Source organism: Orcinus orca, chromosome 1, assembly GCF_937001465.1.
Source record: "Orcinus orca chromosome 1, mOrcOrc1.1, whole genome shotgun sequence".
Classification (NCBI taxonomy): Eukaryota; Metazoa; Chordata; class Mammalia; order Artiodactyla; family Delphinidae; genus Orcinus; species Orcinus orca.
The window spans coordinates 60,267,374-60,288,408 of NC_064559.1; the positions used below are offsets into that span (position 1 = coordinate 60,267,374).

Genomic DNA, 21,035 nt, shown 5'->3' on the forward strand with positions numbered 1-21,035 from the left:
ATGCCTTTTCTATATCAGTTGAGATAATCACATGGTATTTCTTCTTTAGACTGTTAATGTAGTGAATTGTATTGGTTGACTTTCAAATGTTAAGCCATTCTTGCATTCAGCAGGTAAACATGACTTGGTCATGATATATTGCCTTTTTATATATTGCTAGATTTGATTAGCTAATATATTGTTAAAGATTTTTGTGTCTGTGTTTATGAGGGATTACTAGTTTATAGTCTCCTTATGATGCCTTGGTCTGGTTTTACTATTAGGGTAAGTCTGACCTCATAGAATGAGTTGGGAAGTATTCCCTCTTCAGTTTTTTTGGAAGGGTTTGTGTAGAATTGGTGTTATTTCTACTTAATTGTTTAATAGACTTCACCAGTAAAAAAGTCATCTGGAGGTAGAGTTTTCTTTCTTTGAATTTCTTTAATACCTATAAGACTATTCAGGTTATCTGTTTATTTTTGAGTGGTAGCTTTGCAGTTTGTATCTTTCAAGTAGTTTTTCCATTTCATCAGTGTTATCAAATGTATAGGTGTAAAATTTTTTGTACTTTTTCCTTCTTATATCTTCAGAGTCCAAAGGTCTGAAGTGACTTTTCCTGTTGCATTACTGATATTGGTAATTTGTTTTTCTCTCTTTCCCTCTTTTTTAATAGGTTAGTGGTTTATCAGTATTATTAATATTTTCAAAGAACCAGCTTTTGGTTTCATGTTTGATTTTTGGAGGATATTTTCACTGAATATAGAATTCTAAGTTGACATACTTCATAAATATCTCTGCATTGTTTTCTGGGTTGCATAGTTTTTGATAAAAAGTCTGATGTCATTCTTATCTTTTGTCCTCTATATATAGTGAGTCTTTTATTTTCTGCCTGCTTCCAAGATTTTATCTTTGATTTTCGAAGTTTGAATATGGCCAGGCACACAAGTGCATGTGTGTGTTGTATTCTACTTGGGGTTCTTTGAGCATGTATCTGTGTTTTGATGTCCTTCATTGTTCTTGGAAAATCCTTAGCCATTATCTTTTCAGGTATTCCTTTTGTCTCTTTCTGCCTCGCTTCTACTGGCTTCCAGTTACACATGTTAATCCATTTGGTATTGTCTCATGGCTCTTGAATGCTGTGTTGCTGTGTTTTGTTCTTCTCGTTTTTATTTTTTTAGGGGGTGGGGTGGGGTTCAGTTTGGAAAATTTCTATTGACCTACCTCTGGGTTTACTAATCCTGGCATTAGCTATATCAAGTCTACTAATGAGCTCTTTGAAGTTTTCCTTCATCTTCGTATTATGTGTGTTGTGTGTTTTAAAATTTAATTCTTTTGGTATCATTTTTTTCTGTGAGATTATCTATGTTTACATGTGTTTTTCATCTTTTCCAATAGAGCCTTTAACATATTAATCATAGTTATTTTAAATTCTCTGTCTAGTAATTATATAAGTCATATCTGAATCTGGTTCTGTTGATTGCCTTATCTCTTATCAATGGGTTATTTTCTTGCTCTTTCATGTATCATAATTTTTTGTTGAAAGCTAGATATTATGTGTAGATTAGTAGAGTGAGATAAATATTATTTATGTATGGAAATGGACAGACCTTTATTTTAGGTCTTTAATGTAGGGGGGGATTAAGTCATTTTTGTCAAGAGTTTAGCTATATTTGGTTATCCTCCAGGCACCATTAGCTTCAAATTCATCTAGCATTTCTTTGTCTTTGGTAGAGTATTGATGGTCAGAGGATTTTTCTCATTGTTCATGTTCCACCCTCTATTTCAGGCTTTCCTAGCGTGCCTGTGACTCAAAGAGGCTTTCTCTGCATTTTAACTCTCCCCCAGTAATATACTGCTGTTATTTGTCACTTGGCTTTTGCTAATCTGGTGCCAGGGGCAGGGAGGGGATAAGAAAAGAGACTTTTTCCATTGTTCTAATTTAGTTTCAGGCTGGTCTTAGGCTTATCCTGTGTCCATGGTTTTCAGCAATGGGGCTTCCTAAGTCATCCTGTCAACACCTCTCAGGAATTTTTTTCTGTTTCCTTGCCCCAGCTGCAGTGGGTCTTTACCTATGCTTCAGATGTGACAGGATTTGCCATACTTCCCCAAGAGGCTTAAGTCTTTTTTTTTTTTTTTTAGGGGAAATGGGAGAAAAAGATCCAGACAGGATTTTATGCCTTCTCCCCAGTGACAGCTGTGCCCCTCTCCCAGACCCATGCCACTGAGGGGAAGTTTTCTTCCATCTCCTGTCCTATCCCCAGTTTTTCTTGTGACCCTCCGATAAGGTCCTTGGAAAAGAGCTTGCAAGTGGTTGCAAACTCCCTGAGCATCTGTAGCTTCAGAGTTCTACAGTCTCAGGCTACTTCACATTTGGCCTTTAGCTACTTGTTTAAAAGTTTTTGTGCAGTCTTCCTAGCGACTTCTGTGGCAGCTTTCTCTCCAGTGCTCTGCTCCATATAAACCAGTGCTCATGACCCTTATCTCCTTGGGGGTGCCTATTTTCCTTATATTTCAGGCCAGTTGATTTCCGTGCAACCTCAGCTCTCTGATTTTTTTTTTAAATTATGATTTTGTATTTGGATTTTTCTTGCAGTTAGAGTGGGAACCATATCCTTTTTAGATTTTTACATCCTTAGAGGAAGTTTGAGATTCTGCTTACTTTTCTTAATCACTAATGCCTCTATCTGACTAATTGCATGGCATTTTAGTTAATCTGACTACTTCTGTTTTCGCCTTCTTCCAATATATTCTCTACTTTGTAGTCAGAATGACAGTTTTTAAAGAGCTTCTCGAATGCGATAATTTTCCATGTTACTTCGGGGCCTTTGTACACTGCTGTTTTTTCCATCTAGACAGCTCTTTCCTCTGCCTCTTCAATTAACGTTAGCTAATTTCTGTTCATCCAGTACGTTGTTCTTCCTCAGAGAAGCCTTCCTTGACAGCTCCTCACACTGAGATTATATCAGGTTTACTCCTTATATTTTCTCATGGTACTCTGTTTATTTCTCACATATAATATCACAATTTATACGGTTACAATTAGATAACTCTATAATTGTGTGAGAGATGGTTGTTTTGGTTTTTTAACTGTATTTCATGCTCTCTAGAATATAAGCTCCATGAAGACAGGAACCATTTCTTTCTTGTTCACCAAAATATACCCAGGGCTTAAATTAAGAAATATTTGTTGAATGGATAACTAAATAAAGCTGGAAAAGAAGTTATACACTGTAATCAAAGAAGCTACTGTAAGAATTACAGTTTTACATAAATGTGACAAATATTTGTCCCTGGCCTCTGTGGAAATTATTGTGTGAAGTTAACGAATGAATCCTGCAGCCTGCTTGGAAGACTAAACTAAGAGAAAGGGAGAACCAAAGTTAAAGAGTCTTTGGAGATGGACTTGTACTTTTTAATAAAGAGCTCTAGGATATGACTGCAGTGTGGCCATGGAGTATAGATACAGGTCTGAAGGAAAAATTGTTGTTGGTTTGTCAATTTACCATTTAAAAAAAAATTGTTTACTCCTTGGCATGGAATGAAAGGAAAAAAATATATTGAGGCCTCAATTATTAATGTGATTTTTATGAGGTCAGTGAAAATTTACAATAAAGATATGGGAAGGGTGGTATAAATAAATGCTTTAGACCTCCCGTAAAAGAAAAAGTAGAGCAAGGTTATTCATAAATATTTTGGTAATGAACAAGAAAAATATGTAGTTATATAGAATTTCTCTCATTTTTTGGCTATTTCTTTGTAACAATGATGTGAGATATTTTTATAACCAAATTTTTCTGATTATTACTTTAAGAAATGTGAGTACGGGCTTACACTACCAAGTAAGTTCTGTCCTCTGATTTCTCATCCTAAAACAAGCTCTCTTGAGGCAATTTCATAATCTTCTAGAGTGGGGATCAACAATCTTTTTCTGTAGATGGCTAGAATAATCTCTATTTTAGGCCTGTCCTTCATATGGGCTCTGTTGCAACTACTCATCTCTGCCGTGTAGCATGATAGCAGCCATAGACAGTCTATAAACAAATGAACGTGGCTGTGTTCCAATAAAACTTTACTTATGAAAACTGAAATTTGAATTTCAAATAATTTTCATGTGTCATGAAATATTTTCCATTTTTTTTCAACCATTTAAAAGTGTAAAAGTCAGAAACCATTTTTAGCTCTTGGGTTGTATGAAAACAGATGGCAAGCCAGATTAGACCCACTAGCCATAGTTCACTGATCCCTGTTCTAGAGTTTAAACTATTTACTCATAGCCCAGCTTCTCTTCTGATTTTTGAAGATTTCCAAATATCCACTGAATATCATCTCAAATTAAACATGACAAAACTTTTAGTAATTTTTTGCCCTCCTTGTCCTACACCTGTTTTTCAATTTAAAGATCTTAGTTAATGTCACCTACATCCACCTTATTGACTATGCAGAAAAGGAACCTGAGCTTGCTCTCCTATAGGCCTTCTTTCAAGATTGGCCCTGGGCTGGTGTCTAGAAACTTGGACTCAGGAGTGTTCTCACTGTTTCCTAACTAATACGTGTAGCTTACTCTTTACACAAGCAGTGTGGCTTAAGCTAAACACCTGCTTTCCTTCTCAGGGTTTGGAATTTTATTTTATGCTAGGCAGAGGTTTCCTATGTGACCAGCCCCGAATAAAAACCTTGGACATCGAGTCTCAGTCTCAATTCAGTGCTGGAGCATGTTCTGTGTGATTCTATGAGGAGAGGGTTCTAAGAAGCTGACACCTGGCTTCTTTCAGACTTTGCCTCCATGTGCCTTTTCCCTTTTCTGATTTTACTTTGCATCCTTTTATTGTAATAAATCATAACCATGAATATGACTATATGTTGAGTCCTGTGAGTCCTCCTAGCAAATCGCAGGACCTGGTGGTGGTCTTGGGGATCCCCAACACACACTGACCAAGCCAAAAGCCTGAAAGTCACCTTCAAAGCTTCCTTTTCACTTCACATTCAAATGCTTTGACCATATCTTCTAAACACCTCTCAAATTATTTTTTCCTCTTCAACATCTTTGTCCTTTCTTTGATTCAGACCTTAATCACGTCTCACCTGTCTAAGGTAATATATTCTTGTGCCTGCCTTCAGTCTCTACCTATTCCAGTCTGTCCTATACAGTGCCCCTTATTTTCACATTTTTGTGTATGTTGGGTGTGTATGAATACATATATATATATATGTGTGTATTATATTTATCTTTATATTTATCTTTGTTCTAGTCTGACCACATCACCCTCTGGACTTAAAATCATTCAAGGCACTCTACTGCCTAAGGAATAATGTTAAACTTCTTAGCAGAGCATTAAAAGCTTTTTGTGATCTGTCCAACGTCTGTCTGTATAGGCTCCTGCCACTTCCCAACATATACTTTATACTATGGCTATATCAAAGCACTTGCAGTGCCTCAGACCAGCTCTTTTATGCATAAATGCCTATCCACTGTATTTTTCTTCTATTTGGATTACCAGTGTCTTTACCAGAGAGCAAATTATTATGCATTGTTTAGAACTTTGTTCTGAATTTAGTCTTTTCTGTTCTTCTAGGTAGCTTGTAGTTCCTTCTACATTGTTTCTAGAGCGCTTCATGCATTCCACTTTTATCATATTGTATTTAAATTATTTGTTTTATTTCTCTGCTGTGTTTTTAGACTGGAATCCTTAAAAGCCAAGACAGAATCTTGTTTAATCTAGCACAGGGTCTGGCACTTAGTAGGTGGAGTCTATAATGTGCTTTCAAGAACCCAAAGTAATTTGTCTTCCAGTTGATGCTATGAAATGAGGGAAGGAAGGGATGAACTGGAAATATATATTTCCTCCTGAAAACTTTGGTTTCAGAGGGGCTTCCCTGGTGGCGCAGTGGTTGAAAGTCCGCTTGCTGATGCAGGGGACACGGGTTCGTGCCCCGGTCCGGGAGGATCCCATGTGCCGCGGAGCGGCTGGGCCCGTGAGCCATGGCCGCTGAGCCTGCGCGTCCGGAGCCTGTGCTCCGCAACGGGAGAGGCCACAACAGTGAGAGGCCCGTGTACCACAAAAAAAAAAAAAAACAAAAGTTTGGTTTCAGAGAAGTTTACAGATTAAAATGAGAGTAAGTAAGTTAACACATAGTTACTTATAAAAAATATATACATGAGGGTAAAAACAATGAAAAAATAATTCTTTGTAATCTTTTTTGTTGTATTGTGCAATAGAGCCTGATTGCATTTGTATTATTACTTTACATAGGTGGAAATGGATATTGTTGAAAAACTGGTAAAAATGATACCTTGTGAGCATGAAGATCTGCTGAATATCACCCTCCGACTTCTACTGAACCTATCCTTTGACACAGGACTGAGGAATAAGATGGTACAAGTTGGGCTGCTTCCCAAACTCACTGCACTCTTAGGTATGCTTTTTAAAAATTAACGATAGTGTTGCTTGGAATTTCCAACATCACTAGAAAATTTAAGTCTGTCTTGAAAAGTCTGCTGAAAAAAAATCATTGTGTATATGTTCTTTGATTGGGTACCTAAATATAAGCAGAATGAATGAAAAATGATCTGTGCTAGGATTTCCATGGTGGTATAGAATGAAATGGAATAGGAACTTTTAGCTGTTTGACTTCATTTACCCCTGTGAAAATGAAACCAGAGTGAAAATATAAAAATACTACTATGGGAGCAAGAATGAAAAATTACTCTCTCTTCAGCATTTTTTTAAAAAGCAGGTATTGTTTAAGTTCTTATATTCTGCCATACCTTTAAAATACTCCTTACCAATATACAAATGTATGGAGCCTTTTTGTCATCAAGTAAAAAAGGGCATTTTTATATAGTGTCAGAAAATATTATATTGGAGGATTCAGTTTATACATTATTTTCTTTCAGCTATTAGCAAGATATCTATATAGTGAGGATGGATTCAAGAACTAACTCTTCTGTGCTCATACATAATGCTTCTCATGCATAATGCTTCTTAGCAAAATATTTAAAAACACTTTTTGATCTGTTAAGTGTCTGCCTTCATAGGCACCTGCTACTCCCCAACATACACTTTATACTGTGTCCATACTGATCCCCTTACTGTTCTCTAAACAGATTCTTTTATGCCTCAGTGCCTGTCCACCTGCTTTTTTCCTCCACCTGGAATGCCATTGCTTTTCTTAACGAGAAAGCAAAGTTTTACTCAGCTGTTAAGACTCTGTTTCTTTGTTTAGCACTGCAGCTTCATTCTTTTTTTTTTTTTATAGCTTTCTCCATATATTCAAATATTTTTAAGCAGTGGAATAGTTGGAATGATTTAAAATTAAGTTTATTCTTAGCTATCTAATATCTGCGAATCCAGTCTAATTGACATCATCATTTTTTTTGTACAATACTAGAAGTAAAATTTATTGAATGGTTACTGTGACAGTTATTTTGCTGTGTGCTCTGTTTACATTATCTTATAGAATCCCCATCTGAGATCTTTACCCAGGATTACACAGTTAGATAAAAGACAAAGCTCAAATTCAAACTCAGGTATATCTGCTGCCAAAGTTGGATTTATTAACTACTATAATAAACTACTATGTATAATAATATTAAGTTAACTATGATTAAGATAGGCAGCACTATAATTTAAAATTTCAGTTCTCCAAGTCCCCTTAAAAAAAGTTTTAAGGAAATTTATTTCTTACTTTTTTTCTCAGAAAAGGAAAACCTTTAGTCTGTTAGTCAGTCTAAGAACATTTGGTCCATTGGCCAGTCCACAAATATTACACAGGAGTTTTATTATGCATTTTAGAAGAAACTCTATTGAGGAGCACTTTCAAAAACTGCTTTTGGGGAACCAAAGAAATACTAATATCTAGTGAGGAAACAGGAAACTTTAAAGTAAACTTGGTGGGCCTTGAATTTAATTTATGTGATACTTTATTTATCATAAATCTAGCAGAATTATATATCGAATATCAGGTTAGATTCTTAGTGTATGAAGATGATAAGCTAAAGTCCTTGTCCTGAAGCAATTCATAGTCTATTTGGTTTGTTCAGTATCCAGTCACCTACTTTAATGAAACAAATAATTTAAAAGAGATTTTGGGGAAATTACTCATAGGGTACTCATTTCATATTTTGTTAACAAGTAGTAAATTTTGGCATATAAGATATTCAATACAAAAAATATTTCTTTCATCCCTTCTAGAGTTCATTTCTTGTGTCAGACTGTCTTATTAGAATTGTCACTTTTTCCTTTTAAACGTGTCACATTGGGCAAGTTACCCAAACTCTGATTTGGTTTCCTCATCTGTAAAATGAAGATAATAATTATAACCAACTTAAGTTATTTTGAAGATTAAATGAGCTATTGCATGAACGTGCTTAGACAGTACCTGACACACAGTATTTTCTTAATAAGTGTTAGCTATAATCATTTTTATTACTAACATCATCATCATTATCATTTAATGTGAAGTGGACGTTCTGTAAGTGTTGCTGACTTACCTTTCTCTGAGCACAAATATCCTTCTTATAGATATTAAATCGCTGTTAACAAACAAGGTAGCTTATTTATTTTTACTTCCCTGTGATATACGTGCAGTTTAATTCAGTTTAAGTCAGTAAAATGTTGCTAATCTACTATGGCAGAGCATAATGCTAAGCACTGTAGAGAAATATTTTTCAATCTGTAGATATATTGGAACTCAAAAGAGAGAATGTTTCCACATTGATACTTCATACATAAAGTGCCATTTGAGATGGACATTGACAGATTTGTCTTTTTAACAAGGTGATATTTATAAAGGAAGGAAGAATAGAGGCTGTAGAAAATATTTCAGATAAAATGATCAGTATTACCTAAGGCATAGATGGCGCTAGGCCAGTATGAGGAACAATAACTAAGAAAATAGTGGGAGATAAGTTTGAAAAAATGGGTTCGTATGCTTATGTGGCATTATGAAGTTTAAGGCTGTGCTAAGTGTTATACTTAATATAGTTGATGATAGTAATCATTGCAGGTTTTTGAGCTAGTTGGGTCATAATCAGAGTATTGCCCTAGGGAAATTAATCTGGCATCATTCTACTGGATGCACTAAAACTAGAGTCTAAAGAAGAGAACAATAGCATGTTGTGTTAGCAGGACAAGAAGTAAAGAAAACCTGAATTAAGGAAGATGTGGTATGTCAGGTACGAGGCAAAAGGAAAGGGCAAAAGAGACATGTCATAGGTAGACTTAATATGACATGGCTGCTGTTTGGATATGGATAATGGTAAAGAATTCATAAAAACTCAATGCCTGTTAGAATGTTAGTGCCAGGAACAGAAATAGAGAAGTGTAAAGGAAGTAATTTGAGGACATCAGTGATGGATTTAGTTTGAGATATGTTGGAGACATCTTAGACAAAGATGTTCAGTAAGCAGATGGAAACATAGGTCTAGAGCTCAGGAGAGGTCGGAGTCAAAAAAAGAGAAACTTGTCCAATAGATGAGTAAAACTGGAAATCGGAAACCACTAAGTGATCTATAACAGTCAGAGAAATATGATTATTTTTCAACAGATACATTAAAAAAAAGTTAAATTTAGGCTGTTCCTGAGAAGCAGTGATGTTCTTGGAATTTTCATGCAGTAGAGAAATGAAGAAACTGAGTAGGAAGAGCAACTGAAAACTTTTTACTTCCTTTTCACTCATTCTTTCAAAGTCATGCTTTATTATTTTCTTTGAAATATTATGAATTCCTAGGGCATCAGATTTTGCTACACTAGGGAGAGTAAAGAGCTAGTATTATTCTAACCTTACATTACATAGGTAGGAATGGATGAGATCTTAAAAGTTTCCACCTCTGTTCTTAGCTGATCTGTAAAAACTGATTGAAAGCAAAATAATTCAGTTGGCATGTTTATGGTTAGCTTGCCTTAGTAACTTCTTGGCTTATCTTTCTATGGCAAGTAAAAGATGATGACTAAGTAGCATTCCTCATGAAAATATACACAAAAATTTTCTTGGAAAATAAATTGAAAAAAAAAAGAAAAGATATTGTGATTTGAATAATTATTAAAAGCAAAGAGGAAGTTGGTAACGGCTCAGCTCTTTTGCCATGTAAGGAACGAATATTCATTTATAAACTCATGAAAACTTTTCATCTATCTGAGAGCTACTAAGTTGACTCTAAAATCATTCCTGTTTAGGTAAAGATTTAGTATGTCATACTCTTTTTTCCCCCCTCTCTTTTGTTGCCCACAAGCCATTGAATTTGATTTTAAGCAGTTTGTTTTTTCAAATGTTCATTTTTCTTTTTTTAAACATCTTTATTGGGGTATAACTGCTTTATAATGTTGTGTTAGTTTCTGCTTTATAACAAAGTGAATCAGCTATACATATACATATGTCCCCATATCTCTTGCCTCCTGTGTGTCCCTCCCATCCTCCCTATCCCACCCCTCTAGGTGGTCACAAAGCACCGAACTGATCTCCCTGTGCTATGCGGCTGCTTCCCATTAGCTATATATTTTACGTTTGGTAGTATATAGATGTCCATGCCACTCTCTTATTTTGTCACAGCTTACCTTTCCCCCTCACCATATACTCAAGTCCATTCTCTAGTAGGTCTGTGTCTTTATTCCTGTCTTACCCCTAGGTCCTTCAGAACCACTTTTTTTTTTTTAAAATTCCACATATATGTGTTAGCATACAGTATTTGTTTTTCTCATTCTGACTTACTTCACTCTGTATGACAGACTCTAGGTCCATCCACCTCACTGCAAATAACTCAATTTCATTTCTTTTTATGGCCCAGTAATATTCCATTGTATATATGTACCACATCTTCTTTATGCATTCATCTGTCGATGGCCACCTAGGTTGCTTCCATGTCTGGGCTATTGTAAATTGAGCTGCAGTGAACATTGTGGTACATGACTCTTTTTGAATTATGGTTTTCTCAGCGTATATGCCCAGTAGTGGGATTGCTGGTCATATGGTAGTTCTATTTTTAGTTTTTTAAGGAACCTCCATACTGTTTTCCATAGTGGTTGTATCAATTTACATTCCCACCAACAGTGCAGGAGGGTTCTCTTTTCTCCACACCCTCTCCAGCATTTATTTTTTGTAGATTTATTTGATGATGGTCATTCTGACTGGTATGAAGTATGAGGTGATACCTTACTGTAGTTTGATTTGCATTTCTTTAATGATTAGTGATGTAGAGCGTCCTTTCATGTGTTTGTTGGCATTCTGTGTATCTTCTTTAGAGAAATGTCTATTTAGGTCTTCTGCCCATTTTTCGATTGGGTTGTTTGTTTTTTTGATATTGAGCTGCATGAGCTGCTTGTAAATTTTGGAGATCAATCCTTTGTCAGTTGCTTCATTTGCAAATATTTTCTCCCATTCTGAGGGTTGTCTTTTCATCTTGTTTATGGTTTCCTTTGCTGTGCAGAAGCTTTTAAGTTTCATTAGGTCTCATCTGTTTATTTTTGTTTTTATTTCCATTCCTCTAGGAGGTGGGTTAAAAAGGACCTTGCTGTGATTTATGTCATAGAGTGTTCTGCCTATGTTTTCCTCTAAGAGTTTTATACTGTTTGGCCTTATATTTAGGTCTTTAATCCATCTTGAGTTTATTTTTGTGTATGGTGTTAGGGAGTGTTCTAGCTTCATTCTTTTACATGTAGCTGTCCAGTTTTCCCAGCACCACTATTGAAGAGGCTGTCTTTTTTCCATTGTATATTCTTGCCTTCTTTATCAAAAATAAGGTGACTATATGTGTGTGGGTTTATCTCTGGGCTTTCTACCCTGTTCCATTGATCTATATTTCTGTTTTTGTGCCAGTACCATACTCTCTTGATTACTGTAGCTTTGTAGTATAGTCTGAAGTCCGGGAGCCTTATTCCTCCAGTTCCATTTTTCTTTCTTAAGATTGCTGTGGCTCTTCGGGGTCTGTTGTGTTTCCATACAAATTGTGAAATTTTTTGTTCTAGGTCTGTGAAAAATGCCATTGGTAGTTTGATAGGGATTGCATTGAATCTGTAGATTGTTTTGGGTAGTATAGTCATTTTCACAATGTTGATTCTTCCAATCCAAGAATGTGGTATATCTTTCCATCTATTTGTGTCATCTTTAATTTCTTTCACAGTGTCTTATAGTTTTCTGCATACAGGTCTTTTGTCTCCTTAGATCGGTTTATTCTTAGGTGTTTTATTCTTTTTGTTGCAATGGTGAATGGGAGTGTTTCCTTCATTTCTCTTTCAGGGTTTTCATCCTTATTGTATAAGAATGCAAGAGATTTCTGTGCATTAATTTTGTATCCTACTACTTTACCAAATTCATTGATTAGCTCTAGTAGTTTTCTGATAGCATCTTTAGGATTCTCTATGTATAGTGTCATGTCATCTGCAAATAGTGACAGCTTTACATCTTCTTTTCCGATTTGGATTCCTTTTATTTCTTTTTCTTCTCTGATTGCTGTGGCAAAACTATGTTGAATAATAGTGGTGAGAGTGGCCAACCTTGTCTTGTTCCTGATCTTAGTGGGAATGGTTTCAGTTTTTCACCATTGAGAATGATGTTGGCTGTGGGTTTGTCATATATTGCCTTTATTATGTTGAGGTAAGTTCCTTCTATGCCTACTTTCTCTAGGGTTTTTATCATAAATGGGTGTTGAATTTTTTCAAAAGCTTTTTCTGCATCTGTTGAGGTCATATGGTTTTTCTCCTTCAGTTTGTTAATATGGTGTATCACATTGATTGGTTTGCATATATTAAAGAATCCTTGCATTCCTGGGATAAACCCCAGTTGATCATGGTATATGATCCTTTTAATGTGCTGTTGGATTCTGTTCGCTAGTATTTTGTTGAGGATTTTTGCATCTGTTTTCATCAGTGATATTGGCCTGTAGTTTTCTTTCTTTGTGACATCTTTATCTGGTTTTGGTATCTGGGTGATGGTGGCCTTGTAGAATGAGATTGGGAGTGTTCCTCCCTCTGCTGTATTTTGGAAGAGTTTGAGGTTAGGTGTTAGCTCTTGTCTAAATGTTTGATAGAATTCACCTGTGAAGCCCTCTGGTCCTGGGCTTTTGTTTGCTGGAAGACTTTTAATCACAGTCTCAATTTCAGTGCTTCTGATTGGTCTGTTTATATTTTCTGTTTCTTTGTGTTTCAGTCTCAGAAGATTGTGCTTTTCTAGGATTTGTCCATTTCTTCCAGGTTGTCCATTTTATTGGCATATAGTTGGTTGTAGTAATCTCTCATGATCCTTTGTATTTCTGCAGTGTCAGTTGTTACTTCTTTTTCATTTCTAATTCTGTTGATTTGAGTCTTCTCCCTTTTTTTCTTGATGAGTCTGGCTAATGGTTTATCAATTTTGTTTATCTTCTCAAAGAACCAGCTTTTAGTTTTATTGATCTTTGCTATCAAATGTTTATATGTTTTTTGCTTGATAACTTTATTTCCTCCTTTGCCTTCCACTTACAAATCATGGAAGCAATGACAATCATGTGTAGTAAACAAAAGAGAATATCTTCTGATATTCCAGGATTAAGGAAAGGGAGAAAACGTACATACTGAAGAGAAATTAAAATATACTAGAACAGTGCCTTCCAACTTCTATAAAATGCTTCAAAATGTCTACACATGTTCAGAATACCTACAAGTATTTCACATGCTTTTTATTTAATTATTTAATGCCACTGTTATTTTCAGTTGTTTTTCATTTAAATTATGGGTTAAATAAGCTTATGTAGGCCCTTTCTTTGTGTTTTTGTTTGTTTTTGGGTTTTTTTGGCGGTACGCAGGCCTCTCACTGTTGTGGCCTCTCCCGTTGTGGAGCACAGGCTCTGGACGCGCAGGCCCAGCGGCCATGGCTCACGGGCCCACCTGCTCCGCAGCATGTGGGATCTTCCCGGACCGGGGCACGAACCCATGTACCCTGCATCGGCAGGCAGACTCCCAACTACTGTGCCACCAGGGAAGCCCTGTAGGCCCTTTTATAAGGTGAGCCTATGGGGGAAAAAAATCTTCCAAATTCCAAGTAACTGATTCAGTATGAACTTTTGGAACATAACCATTTTGTAAACTTCAGAATTGTTACTATTTTATTAAGTCCTCAAAATAGCCCTTTTATCCATCACTTCCCAGAAAAAGCTATTTATTAAATGTATTAGTCAGGAGGACAAGCCTATGATTATTAATAAATAACCCTAATATCTCAGTAGCTTAAAATAGAAAAAAGTTTTATTTTTTGCTCATATTTATATCCACTATAAGTAAGTAGAAACTGCTGGTTCGTGTTAGTATCAGTCAAGGACCCACTAACAAAGCCTCCAGGTCACTGTGGCATCGGGGAAGGGAAAACAGAGAAAATGGATAATTGCAAACTTAAAGGCTTCCACTTTGAAGTAACAAATATCATTTTTGTTTACATTTCCATTGATAAAGCAAATCACATAGCCGTGTAGAACTTTAAGTGGGGTAGGCAAATGCCTGGAAGGATAAGAAGTGGAACATTGGTAAGCATGCAGCCTAATGATCCTCAAAGATATTTTAAATTTTTTCTGAATTTTAGCTGGGTTTCCAGGATTACCAGAATCTCTTAAAGAGTATATCCTGAGACATTATTGCAAATATTACCGTATGTAGTATACCTTGCCACTGCAGTGGCACAGAGCACTTTGAATAAAAGCTAGAATTCTGGAGCCAGACTATATTGAATATTGGCTTTATCAGTTACTAGCTATGTGATATTGTACAAATTACTTAACCCATATGTCAGTTTTCTCATCTCCGGTATGTAGATAATAATGGTACATATTAATAGGGAAGGGTTAAATGATATAATGTAGTAAATATTAGTGAATATAAAAATATTATAAGTGAAATTAATGTAAATATATGTAGAACACAAATAATTGTTATCCAGAAATGGGTCTTTTTTGATAAGTATGTTTTCCAGGCTTAAATCATTAAGGGTATTTAATCATTTTATATTTAAAAATTGATTACATTGTTCTTAAATATTTTCTTAAGTTTACCTTAATACATAAACATAATTTAAATTTTTATTGAGAAGCAGTATAATGTTGTAGGGGTTAAAACCGTGGGCTTTGGAGCCAGAGTGCCTGGCTCAAGTGCTACATAAGTAATTGCTATTTTTTTCATTATCATTGATTCAAATTTGTAATTCTGAATATAATTTATTATACAGGGCTGTAAATATTACTATGCTCAAGTACTTCCCTTTGCTAAATGGCCCCAGAATGCTATGTATTTTTAATTTTTATATACAGTTTTTCTGTTTTCCTCACTTGTCCTTGGCTGTCACTTCTCATTTCTTTTGTACCAGCAGCAATTCCATGGCAGCAATTTTCCTTTCCTCTAATGATATATTTCTAATCTCCTGTGGTCTTGGAAACCGACAACTGAACTTATTTGAAATGTGTATTTTGTTAAAAATGAAATTCCAAATGAATGCCCAAAGGGTTCTCTTCCTAGTAACATTTATTGCATGGACCTTGTAACATTTCTTTTGACTGAAGAACCTATTTTGTTTGATTGTACTCTTTGCTGTGTTCAGGGAAATTATATGTAGTGTATACTAAATGATTTCCTGATAAGTGATTAATAGAATGGTTATTTTTACATTTGTTAATGTATATGTTATATGTGCGGAAAATTAAATCAACTCCTAACACAATAAACTAAACTTCTCAATTGAGTAGTTCAAGATATATTTAATATCTCTCATTTTTGGCCACTACAATTATATAGAAATTGGAATTATAGAGAGCATAGATTTTAAAGGCATAGGAAATAATTCATCTAGAGCAGTGCCTTTCAAATATCTTTTACCCCAGACTATAGTATTATGTTGTACATTGCAACCCAGTACTCACATGTGTATGTGATGTATATGTATGTATATGTATGTGTGTATATTAATATACACTATATTTTGTGATATATATTACACACTGTTTTAATATATGTAATTTTTTAAACGTTCATGAAGCAGTATTTTGCCATTTCTATGTGCAATGCACTATATTTTCTATTTTTTCTATTCTTTTTAAATTCTACTTATGACTTAATCATTGATTTTATGTCCTCTGAATTGATGTTCAGTTAGAAAACTGAAATAGGGGAAGTGATTAGACATATTTTCCTTCAAATCTTCAGAAATATCACTGTCTCTTTTGGATTTTTAATGTGTTGAACAGTAGATAATCTAAATTATCTAGGTTACTCCTTGGCTAGTACTTGGAATGATTCCGTGGAATTGAAATTTTTTTTGAAAGGGAAAAAAAAAACCTTCTGTAAATCAAATATTTAAAGAATTTGAGGTACATTCTCTTCACTGTAGTTATGGAGAAGGAATTAAAGAGCATATAGATTATAATATGAATGGTCAGTTTGCTTTTTTCATTAGATAAAAATTTTTTGTTCATTATATGTTCACGTTGACAAATGACTGAATTTAAAATTACCCATTTATATATAGAAATCAATTTTTAAAAGATTCAAAAAATGTAGAAGCACTTTTGTAGAGCTATACATCTGGTAGAACTTTTCAGAAGTGATTTTTAAGGGATGCTGTTTCAACTGGAAATGCTATCAGATATTAAGTACGTTTTCTTTATTATTATTTGGGGACCCCATAACTGAAAAATCTTTTTATACTTAATAATAAATTATTTTAACTAGAGTATATTGAATCATGAATATTTCAGGCTCTAATAAAGCTGTGCTATATGAACATTTAATCCCCTTCCCTTGTGTCCTGAAACATTTAACTAGTACATTGCGACCCCTGCTGTTGTGAGAATTGCCAAATAACTGGAAAAAAAATATGTACTTGAGGAAGGTTTTGTGATTTGAATAATTATTAAAGATAAAGAAGTTATGTTATAGCTCAGCTCTTTTGCCATGTGAGTCTCTGAACAGAACCAAATATTGTAGTTCAACAGAACTAAAAATTATATTGATATTGTTTTATCATATGAGTATTTCACTTAGAAATTTTGAATTTAGCTTTTTCCTTTGACATCAGGGACACATAAAGGGATTAATAAGGAATTTTAGAAATCATCATTTAAAATGTTCTTTCTCAACTTATCCTGAAATTAATTTGCTTGAATAGTTTTGATCTTTTCCTAGGCATAGAGAAAGAAGGCATTATTTCCCCAAATATTTCAAAATTTTTACTTGGGTCCTTGGAAAACCTTATATCTAAAGGTTATAAAATCTTATATCTAAATTCCTTTGTTTTTATTTTCCTAAATACCACCAAAATTATTCATTTCTTATTTCATTTTTTGATATTTTTTCCTAAGATTTCATAAAGATCTTAAACTTATCTCTGCTTAGTTCAGTATCAATCTATAATCTTTTCAGTACTATTAATCCCTGTACGTGACATAGTTTCTTATGCTTAGTAACTTTATGTTACCATCTGGGAGACCTATCATAGCCAATGGTTTCATCAATTGTGATTATTTGCAAATTGAATTGGACCTACGAAGTTTGGCTTTACTTATGTAATTGTTAGACAGTTTGTTCAGGTTTTTTTATGATATTGAGTTAACTTTTTAAAGTGTTCAAAGATTTTTTGGCTCATCTAGGAATCAGATCATTAAAAAAATATTCCCTTGTCATAAGTCCTTAAACCGTTTGACATTGATATGTCTCAAGAGTGCTTCCTTATGTCAGAATATCCTGGGTTGGGAGATGGCAAGGAAATTCCTTGTCGTAGTGTATTCTTCAGTTCCCTGGAGAATGCACTGACAGTGTTTCAAAAGTAACTTGAAAAACTAAATTTTCTTAGCTTTCTGTCAGATGCAACCAGGCAAATAATGTTTTTCTTATTTGCCTCTCAGTTGCTTTGGCTTGGATGTTTCATATCCTGAGTATTGTTTAATGTGCTTGGGGATGATGTTAGCACAGAAGCAAGCATAAAAATACAACTGAAATGTATTCTTTGGAAGATCCTAGTTCAGCATGACATCGCATCGTGCATAAAGCTTAAACATCACAGAGACAGTGTATTACAGGGTCCATACTTAATAATTTTATTAAAAAACTGCCAAATTTCACTGATGAACTCTTTGGGACAATTTTGAGTTAATTGACAGTTTTTCTTCCCCCTTTGTGAATGACATTGATATGTATTTCAAATTGAGTGATGTCTGAGTTTTCATGTCAGCCTTTCAGTTTTTAACTTGATTTTCAAAGTAATTTAAACTCACGGGAATAAACCTTACAAAATATACAGGTCTTATCCTATAAACATGAATTTTTGGATTTGTTAAAACAAAAATAGAATAGGCACAACAACCTAATGGTTAGGCAGATTAGGTAGCTACCTGTAAATTATAGACAATCACCACTTTCCACACTTTCTCTGCTGTTTTATAAGTTCCCTGTTTATTAGGTGATTGTTGTAATTCAATGATTAGTGCGTCAGTTTTCAAACTTTTGGTCTTGGGACATTTTAATACTCTCAACAATAACTGAGGACCCCCAGAGATTTTTTGTTTATGCAGAGTTATATTTATGGATATTTATTGTATTCAAAAATAAAATTGAAAAAGTGTTACATATTTATTTTAAAATAACCTGCTACATGTTAACATAAATATTTTTATGAAAAATAACTCTTTTCTAAAACAAAACAAAAAATACTGAGAGGAGTGGACATAATTTTACTTCTGCAAATCTCTTTATAGTCAGACTTAATAGACAACAGCTGGCTCTCATATCTCCCTCAACAATATGCTGTGAAATCGTATGTCATATATGTCACGTATATTATGTCATGTAGCCTCTTATGAAATAATGAGAGTAAAAAAATGAAAATAATATATTATGATTGTTATAAAAATGGTGTGACTTTGTGGATCCCCTTTCGGGGTCCTCAAACCACATTTTGAAAACCAACGAATTAGAGCATTCTTTTAAAGCTTTTAATTCCCATTAAATGCAGACACTTCTGGCAGTAACAATACATCAGGAGTCTCAAACTAGCAGGTTAAATGTAGCTAGAAGGCATGTTTGGTTTTCCCCAAATATATTTTCTTAATTTTATATTTGGATTTCTAGGCAAGACCCAAACACTCCCGTTTCCATAGGATAATCCTTATTTTCTCTTATACTTAGACATTTAGTTATATTTCTTTCCTTGCCCTTTGGACCACTCACATATTAGTAACAATTTCTTTGGTGCTTTGTGAAGGGAGTTGGGGGATGGATGTCATGGTGTAGGAAAATGGAGGTGGAAGACCCTGAGCACAGAGGGACAGAAACATACAGAAAATTCTGGATAATCAGTACTAGACCTTTAATGCTGCCCAGCAGTCATACTACATTTTCTTTGTCTAGTCATTCTCCCACTCTTTTAGGTGAGAATTTCATTTCTCTACCTTCTTCTAAATCCAACACCTTATCCTCATCCTCATCTCATTACCTTGTTTTGCTTCCTGTTTCACTGAGAAAATAGAAGCAGTCAGAAAGAATTTCCATGAGTTTCTCTTGCCACAGTTACCCTCCTGCCTACATCTGTGTCTATACTTTGCTTCTACTCTTACCATAAGCCATGCTCCCTCCCTATTTCATTCTCTCGCCTACTCAAGATTCTTGCTCCAGCAGTTCTCCTCTCTGTTCCACATCATTAATTTTTCCCTCTCTATTAGATCATTCCTATTGACATACAAATATACTATTATTTCATCCATCTTAATATTCTTCTTGACTCTTCACTCTTTTACCTTTAGCTGTCATCTCATTTCTTTTCTTCCCTATCTGTGTAAATTTTGATTCCTTTACATTTGAGAGTTGTGAATCTATGCTAATTTGATGAAACTAATTTTATTGGTTATGGCAGAAATATTAGGATTCCTAGATTCAATAGCACATTGTCGTGCCTGTTTCATAATTCCACATGAATCATTTCAAAATGGATCCAAATGTTAGACCATATTCTCTTCAATGGAAGATAAATTAGAGTTTCTAAGGTGCTCGAAATGGATATAAATTTTTCTACATTCTGTGAGTAGACCCAGAATGGTTTTGAGAGTAAGAATGGCACCTGATTCATCTTGATCTAGATTACATTAGGTAATCTGGGTTTCAGGGCATTTTCCAAGGCTGTAGAAAGATTTTATCAACATGTAGGGAGTCAGACCAGGTCAAGAGTTAAGTGATAAATGTTTGATTTCTTCCGGTTGAGACAAGTCTGATTTCCCTTATTGTTGGATATTGCCAGAGTAGATACTGTTAGACTCTAAACTTTGATCACTTAAAAATTAAGGGTTATTTTCTGTGACCATTCTGTCATATGTCCTTAAAAGAAAATTGAAAAAGTTAAGTTCTGAACACCTTTGAAATTCCCCCATAATGTTAAATTTACTTTTTTCATTATATATTAATGACTTAATTTATAATTTTTAAAGTATCATAAAATGAAGACGTAAAGCTTGTCTTTATTTTTTAAAGAGAATAATGTTTTATAAATGACCTTTTCTGACTTATTAAAAACTGGAAATGGTCAAAATATTTTCCAGTTAGGAGGTATTTTCCATTTTTAAAAAACTAAGTTGCGTTTATGATGATTTCTTCAAGAAACTTAAAGTAGATTTTTTTTTATAACTTCATTTGGCCTGTTGATTACAAAACTGTTATGGAATTTCACACATCTATTTCAGTACACAGCTCGTCATAGACTACTGCACTGTTTCTCATTTTAATAGGCCTCATTTATCCTATAAATAAACCTACATTTTCTTACCTGATCAAGTGAGCAAACAATAGGGGTCAGATGTGGCAAACACTTTAACAAAAAGCACATGTCTGGCCGTCAGGGTGAAGTAGAGTCATATCAAGATTGCTTGAAGTTATTAATGGCAGTAAAATTTATGCTTCCTCCTGTTTTCCCAATTAAATCAAGAAGCCTTTTTTCTTTGGATTCTTCTATCACCAGCTGGTTCCAATACTCTGTGTGTGAATATTGCCTGGGGTCTCTCCATTTCTAGGTGGTAAAAGCTGACCAAAGCACATTAAGTCAATGATGTGGACCTGTAGGCTAGAAAG

General features: G+C 34.5%; 1 protein-coding gene across 2 annotated transcripts in view; it reads left to right on the forward strand.

The window, feature by feature from the left end:
- The window catches only part of KIFAP3 (kinesin associated protein 3), a 165,309-nt gene that overhangs the window by 61,201 nt on the left and 83,073 nt on the right, over positions 1-21,035 (forward strand). For both annotated transcript variants that reach the window (XM_049715585.1, XM_004269744.4), the window contains exon 10: positions 6,231-6,393. In XM_049715585.1, the coding sequence (XP_049571542.1) occupies positions 6,231-6,393 (163 nt within the window). The remainder of the gene's footprint in view (positions 1-6,230; positions 6,394-21,035) is intronic.